Source organism: Artemia sp. Qi Xiang Cuo, chromosome 13 (assembly GCF_049724085.1).
Source record: "Artemia sp. Qi Xiang Cuo chromosome 13, ASM4972408v1, whole genome shotgun sequence".
In the NCBI taxonomy this organism is placed as follows: domain Eukaryota; kingdom Metazoa; phylum Arthropoda; class Branchiopoda; order Anostraca; family Artemiidae; genus Artemia; species Artemia sp. Qi Xiang Cuo.
In genome coordinates, this window is record NC_142806.1 from 51,896,276 (window position 1) to 51,920,244 (window position 23,969).

Here is a 23,969-nt window from a genome sequence, read left to right on the forward strand (position 1 = left end):
GTCAGAAATTCCCATCACAGATTTGCATTCTCCGTATTATAGACAGAAATAACAGAAGTTAGGAAATTTATATGATGATTTATTAGTTCTTAATTTCAAATAATAATAAGGTGCATTTCCACTGTTATAAATGTAAATTATTATAGTAGTATTCAACTATAGTAATCAATCGCAAACTATAGCCATTGATGTTACGGCTGGTAAGATCAATGAGTTGACTTATAAATCATTCTGTCATTTGTGTATGCTGCTTAATGACTTTTTAGTTGCAAAAATAGAATTCCTTTCTTTTTTGCTTGAGTTTTTTAGAGATGTCAAATTGTATGCAAAAAGTTATCGATATCATGACCACTGAAAGATTATTGAGAACCTTACAAATTAAACTTTAATTTTTTGAAGGCTATTTCTTAGGGACGATTCTGCTTGCATCACAATAGTATGTTTTTTCGTGTGGGTTTTGTGTTTTCAGTAAAACGCTAGTTTTTTTTTCAAATTTCTACAGATATAGAGACATCACAAGTCGATTTAATTGAGCTATATGTTGCATAGCTGCGAAGCAATAATTGTTGCTGATTTAAGCTTTGATTTTGCTTTTTACTTCCAACAGCGAAACTTTTATTAAAAATAACTTTTTCTCGTTTTTAGCTTTTTTTTATAATATAAAACAAGAACTTGGCAAAACGATCTTTGTGGAGCTTAGACGGTTTTAGGGGGGGGGCTTAGCTGGTCTAATCGGCACTTGCAATGCTGTATAGTAGAAATCTCAAAACAAAAATGTAACATATAAGGCAGCATCATTCAGCCAGGGGGGGGGGGGATCTGGAGCCCCCCCCCCCAAAAGCCCCCCTTTAATACAACAAAAAGTCAATGTCAGTTTCTGTTAAATCAAGGGCATTTAATTCAGCTTTTATGTCCTAACTCACTGAAAACGTGATTGTTTATCTCCCGCCTCAATTGGTACCCCTTGTTGTAAGTGTGAAGAAACTAGTTCTCCTGCTCTGCTACATTATCTGTTTTGAAGATTGCACTTTAAATATGTTTGAATACTATGTTCCAGCAACAATTTGATATGTTAAAAATTGAAAATTTGTCATATAGATTTGAATGTCGAGGTTTTATTGTCGATTGTATCTCTGAGAAGGCAAAGATAAAAAAATTCAAATATATCTGGAATATCCTCCTTTAATTACTTTTTTATTAATTTTTTTTTGCAACATTAACTCACTTTATGTACAGAAAAGTGTTCGTGTTTCACAAACCGCAACACAAACCGTCATTAAATTTAGGCGCTCCAAAAAAAAAAATTAAAATAACAAAATAATTAAAATAAATTAAAATAAAAAAATAAAACATATACATAATTTTTCTCTTAAAGATCATGAAATAAGTTCTTTATCAGTGACATAAATATGAAGAGAAGCACTGGCGGATCCAGGGGGCCGGTGGGGACCCCCCCCCACCCCTCAAGATTTTTTGGGGGGCCCTCTTTCCCTGTCCTTTTTTCTTTTTTTGACTCTTTTTTAGGATACATTTTTCAATTTGGTCAATTATTGGCACCTTTGTCACATTGCCCCCCCCCCCCCCTCGCAAGATTTCACTCATTGGAGCCCTTGTCACAATGGGCCTCCCTTAAGATTTGGTCTAGATCTACCCCTGGGGAAAAGTTGAATGTGCCAAATAGGCAAAAAAGAAACCAAAATCATTTGGTTCCCGAACATACACTATCTATCCCTTATACAAACAACGGCTTATCATTTGAGCTTGCTTCTAGATTTAAAAACGAAGCTGTAGAGCAAGGTGAACAATTTTTCCAAATAATTTTGAACTTCCAAAAATGAGTAAAGAGTTTTCAGATTTTCTATTTCTTAGGAATTCTTGTCTCCATAGTAATTAAATTTCAAAATTACTTCATATGTAATTATAGCTCATACCCCTAAATTACAAGATTATAGCTTACTGATGTCCTGAGCTCCCTCCAGTACTTATGTATTATACGAGAAATACTCGAGAAGTGAAGTTTGGTTAATGCTAATGAAATAAAACAAAATATGATGAAAATATAATACTTTATATGCAAAATTAGGTTAGGTTAGGCAACAACCCCTTATCCTGGAAAAGTATAATTGCCTGTTCTTCGGTTCTTGGCAAATCCCAAATCTTAATTTGAACATCCATGGTGAGGCACTATATTCTATCACTATGCATTACAAACTAACTGGTTATTGTCCTATCTGATCTTCGCGATCCAAATTCTCGAATGTTTATCTGATCTTCGCGATCCACATTCTCGAGTGTTTCTCGTATAATACACAAGTGCCCTCCCTCCTTATCGAGTCTCCAGTTGTGGGCAGGGTGCGCTGGTATCCTCAATCCTGACTTTCCCTTAATATGAATTGTGATTGTTGTCAGTTCATTTTCCTTACTTGACCTATCACTAAAACATGGATTCATTCCTCTTTTCTTCTTTTTGATACCATTACATAAACAATGACTCCTCCTCCTTCCAAATAAATATTTTTCTGACTAAAAGCGTAGCAAAAATGGATATAAAAAATTTTTCATGTATTTTTTGTACCCTACCCCCGAACAAAACAAAAATTATAGCCAAATGATGTCCTGAGCTCCCTCCTAAGCGAGCCTCCAGCTGTGGGTACGGCGGGCTCGTGTCTCCAACCCTGATTTTCCCTTAATATGAGTTTTGATTGTTGTCAGTTCAATTTCCTTACCTATACTTCTTCTTAATACCATAACACAAATAATATATTTTCTTAAATAGACAAGATTTATTGTTAAAGCAAAATCAATCGACTTGATTTATCTTATAATGTTCTTTTTTCGCTACTAGTTTTTTGCCTAAAATCACCAGGAGTCCATTCAAACAATTTTTGAGGAGGGCAGTTTTGGTAATTAACTGTTAGGTTGGGCTTAATAACTCAAGAAACGTCAGTGATTATGGGGGAGAGAGCTAGCTGGTTTAATGCTTATATAAAAGTTATTTTCTTTTTTTGGCAGAATGGGAAAATTAATCCAAGGGGACTAGGCCTGCTGCATCCTGTTCGGTGTTGCCATTAACCAAATCCTGGAATACATCGTGACAGGAAAATAATAAACAAAAGTTGAAAATCTGCTTAATTATAGCAAATTACTAAGTATTTGTATCAGTCAACTCTTCAGTTTATTTGTATTTCTGGATGTAGAAACAAAAAGAAAAACAACAAATGTGTGAATTATACAAAAAATATACCAGATCTAGGGGAAATAATAGACGTTCCAGGTGGGAGGATGGATATTAAGGGCCCATCCCTTCGTACACATCTGATAAATGTGGATTTAACAATTTGCATATAATTCCCAAATTTTGGCATTTTGTTGAGGCTGTAGCCGTTGCCCTTCAATATGTCCTGATTTTAGGTGTTTTACTCACTTTTAGAGGTTTGCCAAACTTGTCCCCCACCTAAAAAGAACTCCGCCTAGGTTCATAATGAGTAATAGCCATTTTGGGACGTTTTAGCCCAAAATACGGAAGACTGGCAATCTAGGATCATTTCACCTGATATTTCTCAAAATTCATGAGAGCACACAAAAGGGAAAATACAAAGTTTAATATTTTATTGTCTGAAGACTTCTTCACCAAAGGTCCTGAAATTCTACTAACGGGTTCAGTATTTTGCGCTAAACACGCAAAAAGGATGTAAAAACTTGACAACCATGTGAATTTTGTCACAGTCTCTCAAATTTGACCCAAGTTTTAGCCCCTAATAACTTGAAATGATGCATACTAGAAGTGAACGACTTTTAATCTGCATTACACATACAGTATAACAACCTCCTAAGCGAAAATTAGCTATCACATGCAAGGCCATATCCAAGACTTTTGTTCGGGGAGAGGGTTTTACAAGAAAAACTCCACAAAACGCATCAAATTTTTTTAAAGATATTTTTTTACTTTTTAACGAGCCGGACAAAAAAATTCGAGGGGGTTCCAACCGGATACCCCCCCCTGGATACGGCCCTGATCATATGTACAGATCTGCTTTGGGTTGACGACTGTATGAAAAAAGACTGAAAGGTTCAAATATAATGAGAATTAAGATGGATATAACTGAAAAGCTCGCCTTCAATTTCCTTTTTTTAGCAACATCAAAGAGACCAGCCTAAACAGTATTAAAGCACACAAAAGACTAAAATACCTTCCCTCCCTCCCCCCCCCCCAGTAAAACGTGAATCCTTGCCAGACCCTAAAGAAGCAGGAGAATTTCCTTAAAGGAAAAGAAGAGGTACAGTCCCAAAGGTTAGTTGAACGGAGTATTCTACATTTGGGCTTTGTCCTTCGCATGGTAATATTGAAAGGATAATTTAGGGATTTCTACCGCATAGAGACCTCGATTAAAAATAACATGTTCGATTGAAAAATTATGATAGCGATTTTTTCTTTTACCAGAATATCAAAAATTTATTAAAATACGAGAAATCAGATGCGAAAAAAATTTGTACCTGGCCAATTTCTTCTCCAGCTACAGCTCTAGAGGGCACAAAAAACTTGTAAATGTTTTGAAGAAATTGAGGCGCATTGTCATTTATATCTTCAACTGTGACAACGATACGAGTAGAAGACGACAGGACAGGTGAACCCTGGTCACTTACAACGACCTGGAAAATAAAGTTGATAAGAATCATTATACTCCTCAAAATTTCTTTTTCCTTGCAGTTGTCACCGAAGAAACAGGAAAAAAACTCAAGTAAAAGCGTTTGAATTAAAAAAATACTAAGACAATATAATTCGTAGTATTTCTAAACTATTTCTAGTCTAAAACAAAGCCATGTATCCGGCAGAATCAGAACTCGCAGAACATTACAGAAAGCAGTGGTGCTGCGAAGGGGTCCAGTGGGCCTCAAACCCTCCCTAAATTTATAAATGCATACCTGTGCACTGACAGGAGACAAAGAAGCCCCTGAGATTGGTCCAAAATACTCCTTCTCCCCCCCCCTCGCTTAGACCGAAACATTCCTCATAAAGGCTTTCAAGCTACTTTTTCAGAATTAACAGGCGTTCAACAAAAAAAAAATTAAGCAGTTTCGCGGAAAAACTTTTACAAGGAAAAATTAAAAAAAAAGATTTAAACAAGAAAAACAAACTTTAAAAATTAACGCGCCTGAGGACCCGCTGAAGAGCAGAGGGTTCCCTACCAGGGGTGCGTTCCCTACCAGGAGAATAAACTTATTGCCGTCATTTGGAAACAATTTCTATACAAGTGTCAAATATGGTACAAACACCAAGTAGCGAAACTATTGAGGCTTATTCTTCAGGGGGTGTGCAATATTGTGATACAAAAATGCAGGTTTGGAGAAAGATTGAGAGACCCTACAACAACCTTTCTCATCGACTTCAAAAAGTGGATTGAAGAAATGTATGCAAATGGTGCAAATTTGGTAGAACCACCAGTAATATTTCAAGTTAAACCACTTTTTATAATTTCATTTTGTCTTTAATTTTTTCTACCAAGAAGCTTGATTTTCCGAGTATAACTGATGCTAGGTATATCTGATAAAAGGAAGCAAGTTTTAAGACAGACAGATGTTCTAACTGATTTTTTTAAATGAGGGAGATGTGAAAAAAGTGGATTTGGGTTTTTATCAGATGTTTTGGAACTTGAATTAGCATTCACTTAAAGTAGACAATATAAACACTCAATGAAAGTTACTTCTGTTAATTCAAATTTGATTGCTTTCAGATACATAAAACAGTGTATAAATTTAAGGGACATGTCTTTACACTGTTTCTTATCACTTTTATTTGATTTATCTTCCCAACCTCGCCAAGCGTATGATTACTAACCAGACACAATCACGTGAACTTATCTGTGTGGGGGGATGGGGGGGGCGCAAGCACTTTTGTCACACTTGCTGTGCTTGCTGAGCGCAAGCACATATGTGGGGGGGGATGGGAGGAGCGCAAGCACTTTTGTCACACTTGCTGTGCTTGCTGAGCGCAAGCACATTCAAAAAAAGTGACATCTGAAAATAAACAGGGAAATCGAAATATAAATATGGACATTTCAGGCGATCCTGTGCACAGATCCGTATCCAGGGGGATGCCCGGTTTCAATTGTACATACTGGAGTCTATATGCGTCAGGTACGCAGTAGTTCAGTTTTTTTTTTTTTTTTTTTTTCTCAACTTGGCTTATAGCAAGAAATGGTGAATTATACGTATATAATAAAAAATCATAATAATTTCAAGTTGTTTTTTTTTTGGGGGGGGGGGGGGTATGGTCCCAGGTGTCCGAAGTTTAGCAGCTGACGAAATAACGCCACCAACCAGGAAACAATGAGCAAAACAATAACCTAACTTGAATTAAAATCAAGTAGTTGCAGGCCTCAAGCCATGGCTAATCGTAGAAAAGCCATGACGGATAGTCCGAGTGAGTGAGAGGGAAGCAAAGTGAAAACCACGCAATTTTCTGAATTGTTTTTGGAGTGATGTTTTTTACAATCAATTTCTGTTGGAGCAACGCAACGCAAGAAAAATGCTAAAACTAAAAACTTTTTGCTTCTTAAGGTTCATGTTCACTGTGCTAGTTTTGGTATGTTATTTTCCTGATCTCCTGCAGTTTTAATATATCAACGGAAGAGGAAAGTTTTACTATTACTCCATAGCTGAGATTCAGTTCTATCCATCTACTGATGTAAATTCTTGAAATTCGGTGTGTGGAGTTGTTTAGAATAAAAATACGTTGAAAATCGCTGGAAAAAGGACACTTTTGAGATTTTTAAGCTACTTTACACCCTTCTTTAAGAAAAGCTTCGGCGAAAGGACAGATCTGAGACTAATGAATGCAATGATATAAGTATCTTGTCATTCTGCTGCAAGTTACAGCTGTCATAAATACAAGTTACAGCTGTCAAGTTACAGCCTGTCGTAAAATAGTTTGTTTCAGAGGGAACATATACCTTAAAGAACAAAAATTCTAGAACATATCCCATAAATGCAGGTCGAATCGACAAAGAAAGCAACTTCCATCTCCCACACATTAAGTTTTTATTCGACAAACTGAAATAACCCGATTTTTTGGCCAAAGTGCAAACAAAATATCAGAGATTGAAACCAAAATCTGTACATTTTTTATTCAGCAATTTTCAGAAAAAAAAGGCAAAAAATCGCTTCAATCACAGCTGCAGTTCGTGATATCTTGACATAGAAAGAAAAGCATCGGATAAAAATTACAATGATTAGCCTTAAAAAGGCATCGCTATATTAAGATCTAAACACATTTTTCACAATACGTCATTAACAAATATTTAAAAAAATTCAGATTCGAGAGTCGAGTATGACACTAATGTTCTAACTAAGCCCAAACTTTGAATTAAGTACCATATTTAATATCAATTCATCTCTTTAACGGACATAAATATGAGTGCTCAATCAAACTATTCAGTCCAAAAAAGAAATTGAGCCGCTTAAATTGAAATAGACATGCCGTGATTATTGATCATATCATCATGCACAAAACAAAAGGGTAAATTAATAGTCAAACAGTTCGTGCTAACGAACTGTGAGTAAAGAGCGACTCGTGCTGATAGTAACCAAAAAATATAATTCTGACGATACAGAAGATTATATACGACACGGAAGATACCTGACGATAACGATAAGCTATATCCGAAGATTGGCGCCTAATGCTGAATACCATACCGTAAATATCGATACTCAGGGATATTGTATCGTTAGATCGAAAATCTTGAAACGCATCTATACTTTTGATATAAAGATAATACCCTTTTTCTTAATATAAACTTGTTTCTAATTTTTCTGGAAAAATATGTTTCCAGTTTTCTGTGAGAGCCTAAGTTTTTTCGTCACATAAAAAGAAATTTGGAATTTTTTCCAGTTCCCTCCTTGTACAGACATGAAATATTCATCAGTAAGAGATCTACAAAGAACTGGAACTTCCACTTGTTTCTACCACTGTCCCAGATGCGGTCAAGTCATTTAGCAAAGCCATTAGAAAATATTATATAGTCATATTATATAGTTACATATAGTCATTAGCAAAGCCATTAGCCATTAGGAAATAATGTTGGTCATTATTCAAAAGGTAGTGTTGGGAATACGGTCGCAACCGAGACGCAATTGCTTACCCTAGTAAGCATAATTAGGTTTAGCACCCTCTGAGTTGGAGGTGCTATTTTTTGCCCCTGGAGGAGGCTTCAGGGGCATTTGTCCCTGCATAGACTATCAAATATCTTTTTTGGAGTATTTTCATTGAAAATTCCTTTTTGGGTATTTTGCTGAAAAATTGATAAAAATACTCTTCCCCCCAAGTTTTGAGAAATAAACTTACCCCCCCCCCCCCATTTCCGTGAATTGATGTCACTAAACGATAAATTCTCTGCCTTCCATGAAGAAAATGCGGCTATACAAATTCGATCAATGGGAAAAGATGTACTAGATAAAATCTTCCTCACTTTTTCTTTCATCTAAACAAAATTCGAAAAACACTGTTTTTGCTTAAATTAAATTCTAAACAGAGAATTCCAGCCAGGTTCGGGGTGCAAAACAAGTCCAGAAGGATGGGCAAAATAATCGTCATTTTTGGACAAGATAGTTGTCCATAATTGTGATTTATAAATGCGATTTTGAGAAGGTTCTATAAAACATGGTAGAGACCTAAATTAATATTTCAGTAAAACCTTCAACCTATCCTATAGAATTCCACATCATGTTACAACATCAAATCTTTAAAAAGGTTGTCTAATGTATAGGTATGACGCTAACGTCCTATAAAACAAAGCACAAACTATGAATTAAACACTTTTTTTTAGTATCAATAAGTTTCCTCAATATATTAGCTCAATCAAAAAATTCTTCTGAAAAAAAAAACTAAGCATATAAGCTAAACATCAGACGAACCATCATTACTGACCACGAGAGGGCACCCATCTGGTGTAGATCTCAGAATGCAATGTACGCCGCAGAATACCGCCACATTTGGCACACACCCGCCACGTTTGGAAGGCGCTACCTGGTTTCCGTGATTTGTGAAAGTGAGCGCCACCTCGATAGTTCATATACGGAGAACCGATATATGAAATAGATACCGAAAGCCTTTTAAAAGAAACTATTCTTGCACAATACTTTCAAAACTTTGTTTAGCCAGCCTGAGTACCTTGAAAACTTTGAAAATACTTTTAGCACTGTTCCTCCCCCCCCCATCCAATACATTGCACTGTTCTGGAAGATTCTTTAAAACACTGATCAATTGAAAATTTGCTCCACTTTCTTCCGTTTCGCAAAATACCTCCGAGATATCCAATTTGGACATGCAGTTCAAAGCTCATCAATAGTCTTTCTATAGCAGATCCTACTATAGCTGTTGCTAAACTTATTGGAAAACAGAACCATAAGATTTCAAAACATGCTTGGAACCAAATCCTCCTAAACTACTTAAATTGTCATAGTTATATAGTGCTCTTTTACTTTCGTTTTTTTTTTTCATTTCTTCTTGTATGTAGACTGGTTTTCAATAAATAATAATAGGCTGAACTGAACATATCTATGCAGAACAGTGGACACAGTTGAAGGGATTTATGTCGGTGGAGGGGAATTGTAAAATATTCTATCTAGAGGATTCTTACACAAATAGGCAGATAGTCGGAAAATATTAAGAATTGTAGGAAAATAGCAAGGTACTCTTCTATTAAACGGACTTTAGTGCTAACTTTAGTTTATGCTAATGAAATAAAATAAAATAGGATGAATATATAATAGTTTTATAATAATAATAGTTTTATAATAGTTTTAATGGAAATTAAAACCACGCTATACATTGTATTTCTCTACAGCGGTGTCCTGAATCATCCCGTAAAAACGGGTTTTTCGTCGCGTCTGAAGTTTGACATTCCATATACACTAGATAAAAGAGTCCGTTTAATAGAAAAGTACCAATAGTAACAATATTGATATTTTGGTGGACAAGGATATTTTGGTGGACAAGGGCCCAGCCCCCCTCGTAACTAAATACGTACATAACGGTACAGAATTGCAAAAGTTCTGAATTTCATTCAGTGCTGAATCAGTACTCTTTTTTTTTCAAAACAAGTTTAGAACCAACTTTCGGAAATAGACAAGCTATTTAATAAACTATTCGAAAAATAGCCCTGGAGATTTACGTTTCCTGTCTCTTTAAAAAGGATTTCAAATGCAGCTATAGATTTTATCGTTTATTCTGTATTTTTCTTTGTTTTTTACGAGATAAGAATGAGGTAAAACCACTAAATGAAGCCTCCCTTGGTTCTTCCAAAATCAGACATGCATATAGAAATAAAATCCTGGGAAAGAGAGTGGGGAGGGGGGGGGGCTTATTAGATTACGCATAAACCGAAGGGAAATATATACCAAATCATATTATTGAGTTAGGAATAAAGTGAATACACCATTCGATGCCTTTTTTATGCTGATTACGAATATAATAATCATTTCTATCGCAAATGAATTTCAGACCCCCCACCCTATATATGCCAATTCAGGGTATATCTTTCTACATTAGGGGGGGGGGCAAATTTTGTTTCTGATGTAAATGGGAGGTAAGTTTAAACTTTACCCCCCCCCACCCCCTCTAATGTAGAAATATATACCCTGAATTGCGTATATAGGGGGGGGGGGCTAAAATTCATTTTCGATAGAAATGATTATTATATTCGTAATCAGCATAAAAAAAGGCATCAAATGGTGTATTCACTTTATTCCTAACTCAATAATATGATTTGGTATATATTTACCAAACCGAATTGGAGTTTCTCGAGGATAGTTCGTACGGAACCAATTATCAGTTTAAACCTTGCTTCAGAAGGAAAAAAATATAATTAAAATTTGGGTTCTCATGTCTACTTAGTCTAATTCAAGTGGATGCGATTGTTATGATCGTTATGATTCAATCCTATGCCTGGATTTCGACCAATCAACATACTTATGGCTTAAAAGGCGCCCATCTTTACCGTCAGTTGGATGGGGGGAGGGTAGGTGGAGGCAAGCCCCTCTCCAGATTCTGAAAGACACCTTTTTGGAGGGATTTTCTTAATTAAAGAAAGGCCTTTTTTATATTTCCATCAAAAAAAGAAGACCCATCCCCCCTCTATTTAAAAGAAAATACATTTTGACCCGCCTCCCGTGAGTTTTCGTTAATTGACACCACTGGCCTTTACTCGATTGGTTAAAACTTAGACGCGAGCTCTAACTCTAACAAATTGGATTATGACGAGGCCCAGGCACGCTTGCTGCCGCAGAACAAACTGATTCTATAAATCTTCTTAAAAAGCGAAGCGTTGAGGAGGGGACAGCCCCTTTCATATACGGAATAATTTCTGTTCGTTTTAAGTTTTAATGTCGCTCCTTAATTTCAGTTAAACAAACTTGTTTTTTTATTTAATCAGTAAATGAAGCCTATGATGCCACTAATTGACGGAAAGGAAAGTCTAGAGTACCAAGGATCCTTCCCGGACCTTAGGGTACCGCCTTATCCACTAGAAAATCATAATAAATGGGGATCAGCGGTATTTTACGATATCATTTATTATAGCATGTCTGTAATTACTAATGGTGTATTTTAGTAAACCAGTAGAATAAGTAGATTGATACTAAGTACATTTTTTAAAGTTGTACAGTGAAAGTGGTTTAGAGTTAAGTAGAACTTTGCCCCTCAGTCCGACAGTGGTGTAATTTCGTCAAAATCATTGGGATGTGTGTGAGTAAAATTTGATGCCGATAAGGCCTTGGAAGTAGGTAACGGGTAACTATGAGAAACAGCGGTACCTATTCATTAAATTCTAGGGGGGGGGAATGTATTTTTCAAAATTTAGGGGGGCAATTTAGCTATTTTTCAAATTTTGTTAATGAAAATACCAAAAACGACACTTTTCAATGAAAATACCAAAAAGGTTAATTTTCAAGATCTAGGGGGGCTAATAACTAGCCTGCAACCACCTAACTGACGCCCCTGGTGAGAAACATAAATAGTGTGTTTTGATTTGGAAAGATGAAATAGTCCAAGCAATAATTACAACACAATGCTAGCGCAGTGTAACCAATTTATCCCCCGAATATTAGTTTTCTCTTCATTTCCCTAAAAGTCGTCTGCAGGGATCAATTCCACATTTTAATTAGTAAGGCTTATTTCATTTAGTGATAAAGCAAAATCACGGGAAAATTAGTTTGGCCTTTACTTTAATTAAAAGGCTGATTTAAAGCTCCTAAGTAGTATGAAGAATTACGTGTGAAATTTGGTTGTCAGATAATTAGTTTGGATGACACTTGAAAAACGTCAAAAAATATATATCAATTACCTTTTTTAGGATGAAACAAAAAAAGACAGTTACGGAGACAGATAATATTAAATTGGAGCTAACACGGTACAGTAATGACACACAAATACTGAGAATTGGGGCCTAGGAGCCAGAGCCTCCTCTTTGAAATCTAGAAAGTTGGTGATTTTTTCCCATGTTCTTCTATAATTTCCATATTTAATTTGTCTGTTTTCCCTGATTTGACGGAAGCCCTCTCCCAAAAAATCTTGTGTATATCCCACAGCAGTGATTTTGCCGTGAATTTTTATTTTAACACCCAATTTAAATATGCTCTTAGGGCCTAATCTCAATGAGATTTAGCTGGTATTTGTAGTCAGTTAGGATCCGTCCGTAATAAAACTTACCCAGTACCCTGAACTATAGCTAGAGCGAGAATCAAAGTCCAATTTATTTTAATATTCTGGATTTTAGCTGATTTTCAGCTAATTAGAGTGTTTCATTACCAATCCTTAGTTGTCTAAAAAAAAAACAAACTTGAGCAGTGCACTAAAAACTCAAACCTAATTATTCTATGGCGAAATTTATCTATCAGAATTATCTGGAACTACCCACAAAGATTATTCTTAACTAACCCTTTCTGAAGGTTACAGGAAGCATTAATAGAATCAATTAACAATAATGTTTAGATTGTACTCCAAGCTAGCTAGAACCCAAGTTCAACTTATTTGATTTTTATTACAAGACTTAGCCAATTAGAGTTTAACTTTCAATCCTTACCTATATAGAAAAAGATCTTGAATAGTGAAAGGGGAAGTCGAAGTTGTTTTCTATAGTGAAATTTTCTATCAGGACTAGTCAGAACCACCCTATCAGATCATTGTTAAAATTATCCTTTCAGGACGTTAAAAATCAATCACCAACATTAGCTAAAACCATTTTTTTTGCATTAGCTGAATCTCAGTAAGTAACCTTAATTCACAAAAACATGTTGAGAATAGACCTTCAGCTAGAAATAAGTAGACATCATATTTGCTAAAATTACCAATTGGAGCAGATTGTAAGACTTCAGTAGGAAGTTCAAGCTGAGGAAACATTAGGTTCAAATGGAACTTAAGTTACAAGAGAAACATACTAGGAGCAGAAAAAGGATATTGAATAAGAATATTGAAACAGTGATTGTGGATTTGATCAATTCATTCTAACAATTGAACTTTTGCTTTTTTGTCAGTTTTAATCTATCGTTGCTTTTTAAGCTTTTTTTATGTTTTGTCCCGTTTCTGTTTATTTATCACAAAATTCGAATTTGGCACTTCGAGACTGCTACTGCATTTCTTAAAATAAATATCTTATATATCCCAATAAACAAAAATACCATCAAAATATGAGTATTTTGTAGCTGATATTCAAAAAAAATTCTCTAGATTTGTAAAATATCAACTCAGGAAGAGTGTAAAGACTCGGGAAGTGCCCGGAATTGACACGGGAATAAAAATACAATATTCCATCCTGTCTGTTTTTAAATAAAGCCCAAACATTAATTTGGATTTTTTGGCTAATTATGTTTGGCTACTTTTTGGCTATATTCGGGGAATATCAACTTCTTCCGTTTCTTCTGAGCAAATTTTTATTTTGTTTCAATGTTCATCAAGATTCCCGAGCCATTTGCTCAAAAAATTCAAGTGATAAATAGATTCCTCAGGCAAAATCTCGCACAAGCGATAATGGAAAGCATTTATTTTTTTCTGAAGAAAAAGTAAATACAAAAGAAAAAAAAGTAAAAGAAAAGGATATTTTATGAAGAAAAGAGTAAATGGAAAGTGGATTAAGTTTTATAAGTTTCAAACTCGGTTCAAGCCGATGCCTCTCGAAAACATTTCATATTTTCCATTTTTACGCCATATTTTCATATTTTCCATTTTTATTCCATATTTTCATATTTTCCATTTTTATTCCATATTTTCATATTTTCCAATTTTATGCCCCCAGACCCTCTAAAATATTTTCGCAAGGGCCTTACATTTTCGGTTCTTTTTTTTATTGACGCTAAAAAGTGGCAGGCTGAATAGGGTACATACAAAAGAAGTTATTTGGAGGAAAGCGGCAATTCCAAAAAAGGATCAAAACAGGTCAAATATGAAAATACAGGAATAATAGGAACGATCCTAAATGCTGGAGATTCTGGTGTCAAGGCCTCCTCCCTCTCACGGTTGTGCCAGAGATCATGTCTTGGCCCATCATTTCAAAGTAAAACAAAAGATGTCACAAGAATAACAATAGAGTTGAAAAACTGCATATCTGTTTTTCATTTTATAAAGTAAAATAACAGCAACCTTATTCATAACCATAAAGTAGATGTTAGCATAGTACACTCCAAAAAATAACAAAATGTTCGGGTAGCAGCTTAAATTTTACCCCATTTCCAAATTTTAAGAGGTCGTGTACCTTAGTAATAGCCAATAAAGGTAATTTTTTTTTAATTTTTTAAAACTGGGATAACCCGTTCTTCCAAAACACATCTATGATGAATCACCAGTCATCACAATCTATGCTACAGCCAGTACCCATTCTGGTAAAAGTAATAAATACAAGCTTCGCCAATTTTCTTTAACATTAGTACTGCAATAAATTTCCCCAAATTTTTGCCTCGAGTCCCAGCCCTCCTCCTTTATTTTAAGTTGGGGTTGCTGCTATGATATACAAAATATACTTTAAATAGGCGCGACTTCTTGATAAAGTTCAGAACGGTTTGAAGATCCATGTCAAAAGAAGTCTATAAATGTCAAAAGAAGTCGACATTTACTGCTCAACTCAGCTGAATAAAATAGCTCCACTTAGGTATAAAATTTATTTTGTTACTTTGGTACAGCAAAGTTGGACATTCTCTGAGCTATACCTTCTGAAACATTTCTGTTCTCAATTACGGCTCCCTCTCCTATAAATGAAGTAAATAGGGCTCTGGAAAGAGGGCTCTGGAAATGCGACTAGCAAATGCGAACAGAAGTTCCAGTATAGGAGTCTTTCTCATTCTAATTAATTTTTTTGTAAAAGGTAATTAATTTTTAACTTTTAATTTTTTTTTAATTTTAACTTCAATTAACAAAAAAATTAATTTTTTGATAGGCTCTCTTCCATTTCTGACACTGCAGGTCCATATATATTTCTGGCACGAAAGGTGCATATTATGCTACTTGCACTCGTTTTTCTCTATGGTGATCTGACAATATATTCTTCAGGCTGGCATATAAGCAGGGGGAGGGATTTTCAGGTCCATGTCCGAAATCCTGATACTTTCCCCTATAATCCTTGTATTCTCCTTACATTTTACCTGTTTTTATCTTTGCCCCTCCCCCCATGAAAAAAACAACATTCATGCCTGTTCCAGACACAGATCCCCACTATAATACAGCAGCCAGTTCTAAGTGGCCGAATCCTGGAAAGAATACACCCGTCTTTCTATTAAAACTGATAATAAACTCTTCAAACAATCGAAACCCTAACAATGGACCTGTTTTCTAAACAATGGACCAGAACTGTCAAAAGGTTTATCCATTTTTCTCTATAGGGATCTATCAATATACTCATCAGCCTGCCATATTCACAGGAGGTGGGGAAGGGAAATTTGAGATTCTTCCTATTATTATCTTTTCATTTTTTCTAACAGTTTGCCTAAATACTTTAAAAATAAATTTTGTTTCAGCCCCCCTCCCCCCCCCAAAAAAAAAATTCTGCATACATATCTTCTCAAACTCACGCATCCATACTACAAAACAGACACCCGTTCTAAGTGGACGATTCCTCTACAAAACACATCTGTCTTTCTATCAAAACAAGATCATAAACTGTTTCCAAACAATTGGAACCCTTGGTGTTTCTAAACAACAATCCTGGACTACCAAAAAGGTAAATGGAGGCCATATACAACTCTGGACCTTGTGTCAGATATAAATAAGATTGTGTTGTCAAAAACATGATGAATCACAGGTAGAATATTTTCATGTTTTGAAAAGCGAGTAAATCTGATGTAAAGAAAAAGACAACGCACTCTAAATACCTCTACAACTAAGTCACATAAAAAGGGACTAGATAAGATAAAATCTATTCATAATCAATTAATCATACAAGAAAATACATTGTGCTAATCCCCCAAAGGCTCCTAGGCCAGTAATAGAGGGGGAATACATACCATTTAAATCAAACACTAAATCAATAGAAAAACATTAAAATAGGCCTACATTGAATAATCCAATCAATACATAAAATCCAATCACAACACTCCTAATCCCCCTCAAAAGGCTCCATGGCCAGGGATACAAGGGGGAATGAGAACAAAAAAAAAACAATATATCCAAACAACCATAAAAAAGAAATCAATCGCCAAGCAACATATAAAATTAAAAAGACACCATACCTGAGGCCTGGGAGTCAAAGCGCAGAGAAGACCACCATATAACAAAACTAAACATTCAGGGGACATACACTCCACAAAAAAAAAAAAAAAGTCCAAAAATATTCTAATATTAAGTAATAATATAATAAGATATTTTAAAAATATCATATTCGTAGGTCCTACCCCTCCCCCTGCAAAAACAAAATTATGCGTGCATCCAAATTACTTTTTTAATTTCACGACCAAGAAAAAACATCAAGCGCCTTTATAGTCGGCTACATTTTAGATAAGAAAAACAAAAAAAAAATTCCTTCAAGTCACGGGCCTATCCATGGGCACTGTCTTGTCTCCTTATTTGGCAAATTTTTACATGGATCTCATAGAACAGTCTGTTTTGAATAGTTTCCACTTAAAACACTCTATCTGGTTTCATTTCGTTGATGATATCCTTTCTGTTTGGGAACATGGACAAGACTCTCTAAGAGATATTTTGGCACATCTGAACTCTTTTGATTCGAATCTCCAGTTCACAATGGAACTCGAAGATTCAGGTAAGCTGCCTTTCTTGGATGTTTTGATGATAAAAACTGCTCCTAGCTTTGAATTTTCTATATATAGAAAGCCGACTCAAACGATCGATATCTACATTTTTCTTCCCATCACCCTCCTTCTCTGAAAAGAGGGGTAATAATCTCTTTAGTCGACAGCGTTTTAAAAATCTGTTCCCGTAATCATATAAATTCTTATCTAAACTATGTTAAGGATATTATTTTCTGTAATGGTTACCCAACCCAACCTCTTGAAAATATCATAGACAGACCATTAACAAAAGATAAAACAGCAAAATAGGGAGCCTGCCCGCCTTGATTCAGTTACCCCGGCAATTGAGAAAAAAAAACTTTCATCAATTTACCACACATCTCGAAACTTGGCGAGAAACTTGGAAAAAAAAAAAAAATACTCTCTCTGTTTCTTACAAAAATTAACAAAAATTTGAACATTTTTCAACTCAGGAAAGGATAAAACTTACCCTATACTGGGTAGTGGTGTCTACAGAATCCCACGTTCATGTGGGAAATTTTACATTGGTAGGACCCATCAACAACTAGGTGAACGTTTGGATGAACACAAAATTTCAACAGACAAGTCACTGAGATTAAAAAATAATAATGACAAGTTTGATTCGGCATTGGCTTCGCATATTTTCGTAAATCCGACCCATCTGGTTCTTTTTGACGGTACAACCTTAATATCTACTGTAAATGGCCTACCACAAACTCTTAAAGAGGTAATTGAGATAAAAAAATACATGAACCGAAATTTAGCAATAAATAGAGATACTGGAGGTATTTCGGTGAGCCCAATTTACGACAGTTTAATTGTGAGGGATTCAGTTAATATTTCCACCCGGTATACTTGAGAGAACCTTTTTGCACATCAAATGATGAACGAATTTGTAGGGGAGCCAAAATTATTGCAAAACAAAGGATTATTGCCCGATCGTTTTGGTATATTTCTTTTTCATTGATTCCAACCTGATTCTTATTTAGTTTCTATTCTGTCGTTGGCAAGTAAACTTCGAAGAGTTTGATTTTCATTAGTTTCTTTTTCTTTTCTTTCTTTTTTATTTAGCACTGAGGACGACTCGGCGGAGGTCCTTGTCGAAATATTTGCTTATTTCTTCTTCTTCGTAGTTTACCACTGGCTGACAAATCCTTGTTTTTTCACCTTTTTTTATTTCATTCTTCATTTTGCTATTTTCTTTCCTCTCTGAGTTTCATTTTACATTTTAGATTTCTTCCCCACATCCGTCCGTAACCAGAGCAAGGGAACCAATTGGGGAGAGGGGGTAATTGTCCGCCCCGAAAGCATTTCACAAAATACCCTTTTTGGAATTTTCAATGAAAAAAATCGAAAAATTACCCCCTAACTGCTGCTAATAATAACTCAATGCAGAACCATGCCGTCTGAGGCCAACACAGCTAGGCCCAGGGACGTATCCAGGATTTTTTTTTGGGGGAGGGGTTACTAAAAGAAACTTTAAAAAACATTAAAAATTGGTTTTTAATCACTTTTTGTTACGTTTTTACAAGTCAGACAAACATTTCGGGGGGGGGGGGTTAAACCCCCTTCCCCCTGGATGCGGCGTTGGCAGCACCCGCTCCTTTTTCGTCCCAATCTATTCAATGCTTCCCTCTTTAAACCCTCCCAAGAAGTTCAAATTTACTTTAAATCTAATTTCTGATGCCCATGGGCATCTAACGAGACAGGTTGATATGCATAGAAGGCCGATTAGAGTGTTTGCGAGGTCTGCTTTCTCTGCTCGTCATATTCTTCCGGTGCTGTGGTCTCAAACGCCATCTTCTATTAGGGATATTGTTGAAAAGTCTGGCTTCCATAAGCAGTTGAGACACCATTGCCTGTAGGTTTATGTTTTTTTTTTTTTTTTTTCAAGTAGTTCTATTTGTTTATTTTTTTGGGTTTTTAGTTTAGTTATGTTTTTTTTTTTTTTTTTTTTTTGTGAAATGGGAACCCGAATGCACTGATGTAAGTGGATGTAAGTTTTTTTTTTTGAGTGGCAATACAAGCCCAGGTTACCGGGCTTCATGCTTTTTTTGTTGATTGTTTTGTGTGAATAAATTATGTCTCCATTGAAAAAAAGTAATTGGTTACTTTGATTTCTTGAGTAATTGATTTTTAATTTTTAATTTACGACTTCTTCCATTCCAATTTGGGGACGACCTAATTTTCGTTTGGCCCTAGATGGTTGGCTGAAAAGGACAATATTTGGCAATCTGTTATCTTTCATCTGCAGAAGGTATCCTAGCCATCTCAAACTGTTTCTCATTATAGACCTAGCAGTCAGAATAGAGCCACATTTTTTATAGACCTTACTGTTGGAAATACGGTCAGTCAAATGGGTGTCCAATTTTACCCGAAGTCAATTTCTCTGGAAAGCCTCTAACAAATTCTCATCTGTCTCCCGAAGCACCCACATCTCAGAACCATACTTAACCACTGTTATCACTGTAGCTTCCCCACTAGATTTTGAAAAAAGGGACCTTTTTTGCACCTTAATTAGAAACATCTTCGTTAATTGGCAGTCCTGAACTGGCGGAAACTACTCTATGACAGGAAGGACAAATGCTAGTAAAATTCAGATTAGAAAGAATATACTTTCAGGGGGGAAGTTCAGAAGACATGCTGCCCCAGGTCCATCATGAGTATTTTGAGAACCTCTGCGTGCATTTGCCTTGCTTAAAATGATAAAAGTTGATAAAGAGGGCAATAAAATGACTTGTGCTAAATGAATTGAGTACATCATAGGATTTATAGCGTATGTTAGGGAAATATAAAACAACCATCAAAGTTTATAACCTTAAAGTATATCAACATTGAAGAGAATGAAAACCATTTAATAAATTAAAAGCATTATTTAGAAACGTTTGGCTGATTAGCAAAAAAAGAGGAAAAAGAGACAATTACTCCTTCAATCAGGTTATAAAACATTGTGAGAATGAAAATTTTTACCGCAAACCTAGAAACAATGGGTAGTTTTGGCTTACCTCGAGAATATGTTCGGTTTGAGTTTCGCGGTCAAGGCTTCTTGAAGTAGTTCGGATTTCTCCTAGTAGAAAAAGAAACAAAATGTTAATTAAACTATTAAGGTTATTTGCTGAAGGCTTAAAATAAGAGTGGCGAACGGGAGGGGGGAGGGTTCAAGACACCGTAATCTAAATAATCATACAAGAACAAAGAAAAGTGATCAGGATCAACAAAAGAGTGATTGCAAACTTTTTTTTTTAATATTGGTGAAATTCGGTTCGGATATAAGTGGATATCAGTGTTTGAACAAAAAACAATAGAATGGGGTCATCGAAAAACAATAAGTTTTATCTTTTCTAAAATAAAATGTTGAGTAAATAATCGCATAATCGCAATTGGGCACAACCACATTCCGGACACGAGTGCAACCACAGGACTGATGCCAAAATTGGTTTTATAGTATTAGTAAATCGCTAAAATTAATTATTTTGATACAATTAATTATGAATTGTTTTAGTCATTCTAGTTATTTTATTTTTCATTTTATTTATTTATTATGTATTATTTTATTTACTATTTTTATTTATTTATTACTTTAGAAATTATTTTAAAACGATAATATTAAAAATTAAATACAATTAATTATTTTAATATAATTAATGATATTAATTGGGAGAAAACTGGTAAACTAATATTAGTAAAAATGACATGATTTACGACGATTAGTCCAAAGTAGACATTAAATTATTTGTAAAGTACGGTGGTGTTAATTCACCAAAACTCAGAGAGGAAGAAATGTATATTCAATACCCCAGAAAACGGCATTTTACTATGAAATTTGTATCCCAAAAAATGTATTATTCAAAATTTAGGTGACAGAAATCTATAGTACATTTTTCGGAGGGGGAGGGGGTACAAAATAATTGTAAAAACGCATAAAAATTTTGTTTATATGCATTTTTGTTACATTTTTACGCGTGGAACCAAAAATTCCAAATATGGTAGCATAATGTTTTAAATATCAAATATGGTAAAAAGACTCGTAAATTTTGTCCGACTCATAAAGATGTAACAAAAATGCATATAAGCAAATTTTTATGCGTTTTTATAGTTTTTGTACTCCCCCCTGAAAAAAATTCGAAATATAAATAACAATATTGTTATTGTTATCAAAAATTATTCACTCTCTTGTTATTCTAAATATTTATACGTCTGTCATATTTTCCTCTTCCCTTGAAGAAAACTGTAGTTCTTCAACAGCCTTTTCTTACGCAACCAACCTATCAAGTCCAGTCTCTAAATTTTTCCAAAATTTCTAAAGATTTCCAAAAACTATTTCCAAAATAGTTTTTTTTTTAGAAAAGCAATGCACGAGACAGCATGTAAGAATGTAACAAACAAATTTAAGACGCACCTGTGTGGCGATCTATACTGAAAAACGACTGTGGGTCTCCTTTCAGCTGAAAGCGAAACTTTTCATTGGGTCCATCTCCATCAACAGCTGAAATTCTCAAGACTAATGCCCCAGTAGGCGAATGCTCCTTCACCGATGTAAAATAAATAGGCTCCTCTGTTAGTGGTATATGGTCATTCACATTTTCAACTTCAATAAATACCTGAAAAAAAATTGGGTCTGAGTACGTTAATTCACACAAAAAAAAAAAAAAAAAAAAAAAAAAAAAAAAAAAAAAAAAAAGGCACATCATAGCTTAAAACATGAAGAAAATAACATGCAAAAGGGGAATTGGCACGAAGTCAAAAATTAACAGAATTAGCATAAATCGAAGGACAATCACTTCTAGAAATCACGCACACCGTGGCGCGTGCCACTCGTGGCGGAAGTGTGCTATGCGTGGTGGAAGTAAACCAAGCACGGTCAAAAATGTGCCAAGCAACGCAAAAACTTAGTCAAGCGTGGCGGATCTGTGTGGCACATATGGCGTTCTGAGATGTACACCGGGTGGGAGAAAGTGGGTGCTCCCTCGGCATGAATGAGATGGTTGTTACCACCTTCTAGGCACTCCACTTTTAAGATTGAGTTATTATTTCCAGATCTGGTCAAAAAAATTATAGCTCCCTCGGCATGAATGAGATGGTTGATACCACCTTCTAGGCACTCCACTTTTAAGATTCAGTTATTACAGAAACATTTTTAATACATTTATTTTAGTGCTTTATTAACTTAAACTGACTTGGTTTATAGTATAATGATGCATAAATGCATTTTAACAATTATGAAGAAGAAGTGGTAAATTCTTTTTGTAGGTGGGAGGTTTGATGACTCAGAGTACGTTTTAATGGATTGCTTATTGTTTATAAGCTTATAGAAAAGAAAAGTTGAAAAGCTGCCACCCGTGCTATTCAGTTCTATTAACATTTTCAATTTCAAATACATTACAGCCGTGCAGGACCAAGACCCATTATCATCAGTATGGATTTTTTTCTTACAATTTTGCAAATAAAATGGATAATAAAAAATCAAAATTAGAGTTCTAAAAAGTTAAAAACAATAGGCTGGCAGGTTCACATAAATCTATTTTGAGAAAGGATGGATGATTTTAAAAAAGGGACAGATAAAACAGTCCAGGGGCTCCGATACTCGTCAGGCAAGAACAGGAAGGAGAATTATATGAAAATATTGGGAATCAAGGGGTAGACCTTAAGAATTGACCTGGACAGGAAACATTCCAGGAGCTCCGATACTTATCAGGCAAGAACAGGAAGGAGAATTATATGAAAATATTGGGAATCAAGGGGTAGACCTTAATAATTGACCTGGACAGGAAACGGTCCAGGAGCTCCGATACTCGTCAGGCGAGAACAGGAAGGAGAATTATATGAAAATATTGGGAATCAAGGGGTAGACCTTAAGAATTGACCTGTACAGGACACAGTCCAGGAGCTCCGATACTCGTCAGGCAAGAACAGGAAGGAGAATTATATGAAAATATTGGGAATCAAGGGGTAGACCTTAATAATTGACCTGGACAGGAAACAGTCCAGGAGCTCCGATACTCGTCAGGCGAGAACAGGAAGGAGAATTATATGAAAATATTGGGAATCAAGGGTTAGACCTTAAGAATTGACCTGGACAGGAAACAGTCCAGGAGCTCCGATACTCGTCAGGCAAGAACAGGAAGGAGAATTATATGAAAATATTGGGAATCAAGGGGTAAACCTTAAGAATTTGATATCTTGGAGGGGTACTAAGATTCCCCTCCTGTGCACGTACATGCAATACTGGTGAAATATTTGAGGTTGCGCGCCACTCTGAAAAAGAAATCGTTATTTGCCAAAAACTTACAGTAAGTACATTAGCATCTCCCTATACTACTGCAGCTTGGGGTGTCGTATACAAACCAAAAAAAAAAATTTTAAAGTCGAATAAATATAATAAATTAAATCTGTAACTTAAGGCTAGAATCCAGATTGTAAAAACTAAATTCTTTGAGATCACATGTTACACTAAAACAGCCATATTCAAATTAGTCAAAAACTGCAAAAAAATAGGCCATAAATGAATCCTCAAAATAGTAGCAAGTACAAATAACATAAACCACGATGAAACCAAGATAAAAAAATGTAATTTTCGGAACTAAATAAAAAATTCCCAAATTAAATTGCAACTCACCATGAGAATATACAGGATTTTCCAGACGAGAAAGGGGAAGAATTTCAACAAAACAAGCAAACTATATAAAAAAAAATGTAAATGATTCGGAAATTCGAAAAATATA

The 23,969-nt window shown here is 35.1% G+C and overlaps 1 protein-coding gene across 2 annotated transcripts in view; it reads right to left on the reverse strand.

The window, feature by feature from the left end:
• Window positions 1-23,969, reverse strand: part of kug (FAT atypical cadherin kugelei) — a 413,066-nt gene that overhangs the window by 301,059 nt on the left and 88,038 nt on the right. For both annotated transcript variants that reach the window (XM_089099328.1, XM_089099327.1), the window contains exons 4-6: window positions 21,647-21,848; window positions 20,253-20,314; window positions 4,495-4,650 (exon numbers count right to left, since the gene is read on the reverse strand). In XM_089099328.1, coding sequence (XP_088955454.1) covers window positions 4,495-4,650; window positions 20,253-20,314; window positions 21,647-21,848 — 420 coding nt within the window. The remainder of the gene's footprint in view (window positions 1-4,494; window positions 4,651-20,252; window positions 20,315-21,646; window positions 21,849-23,969) is intronic.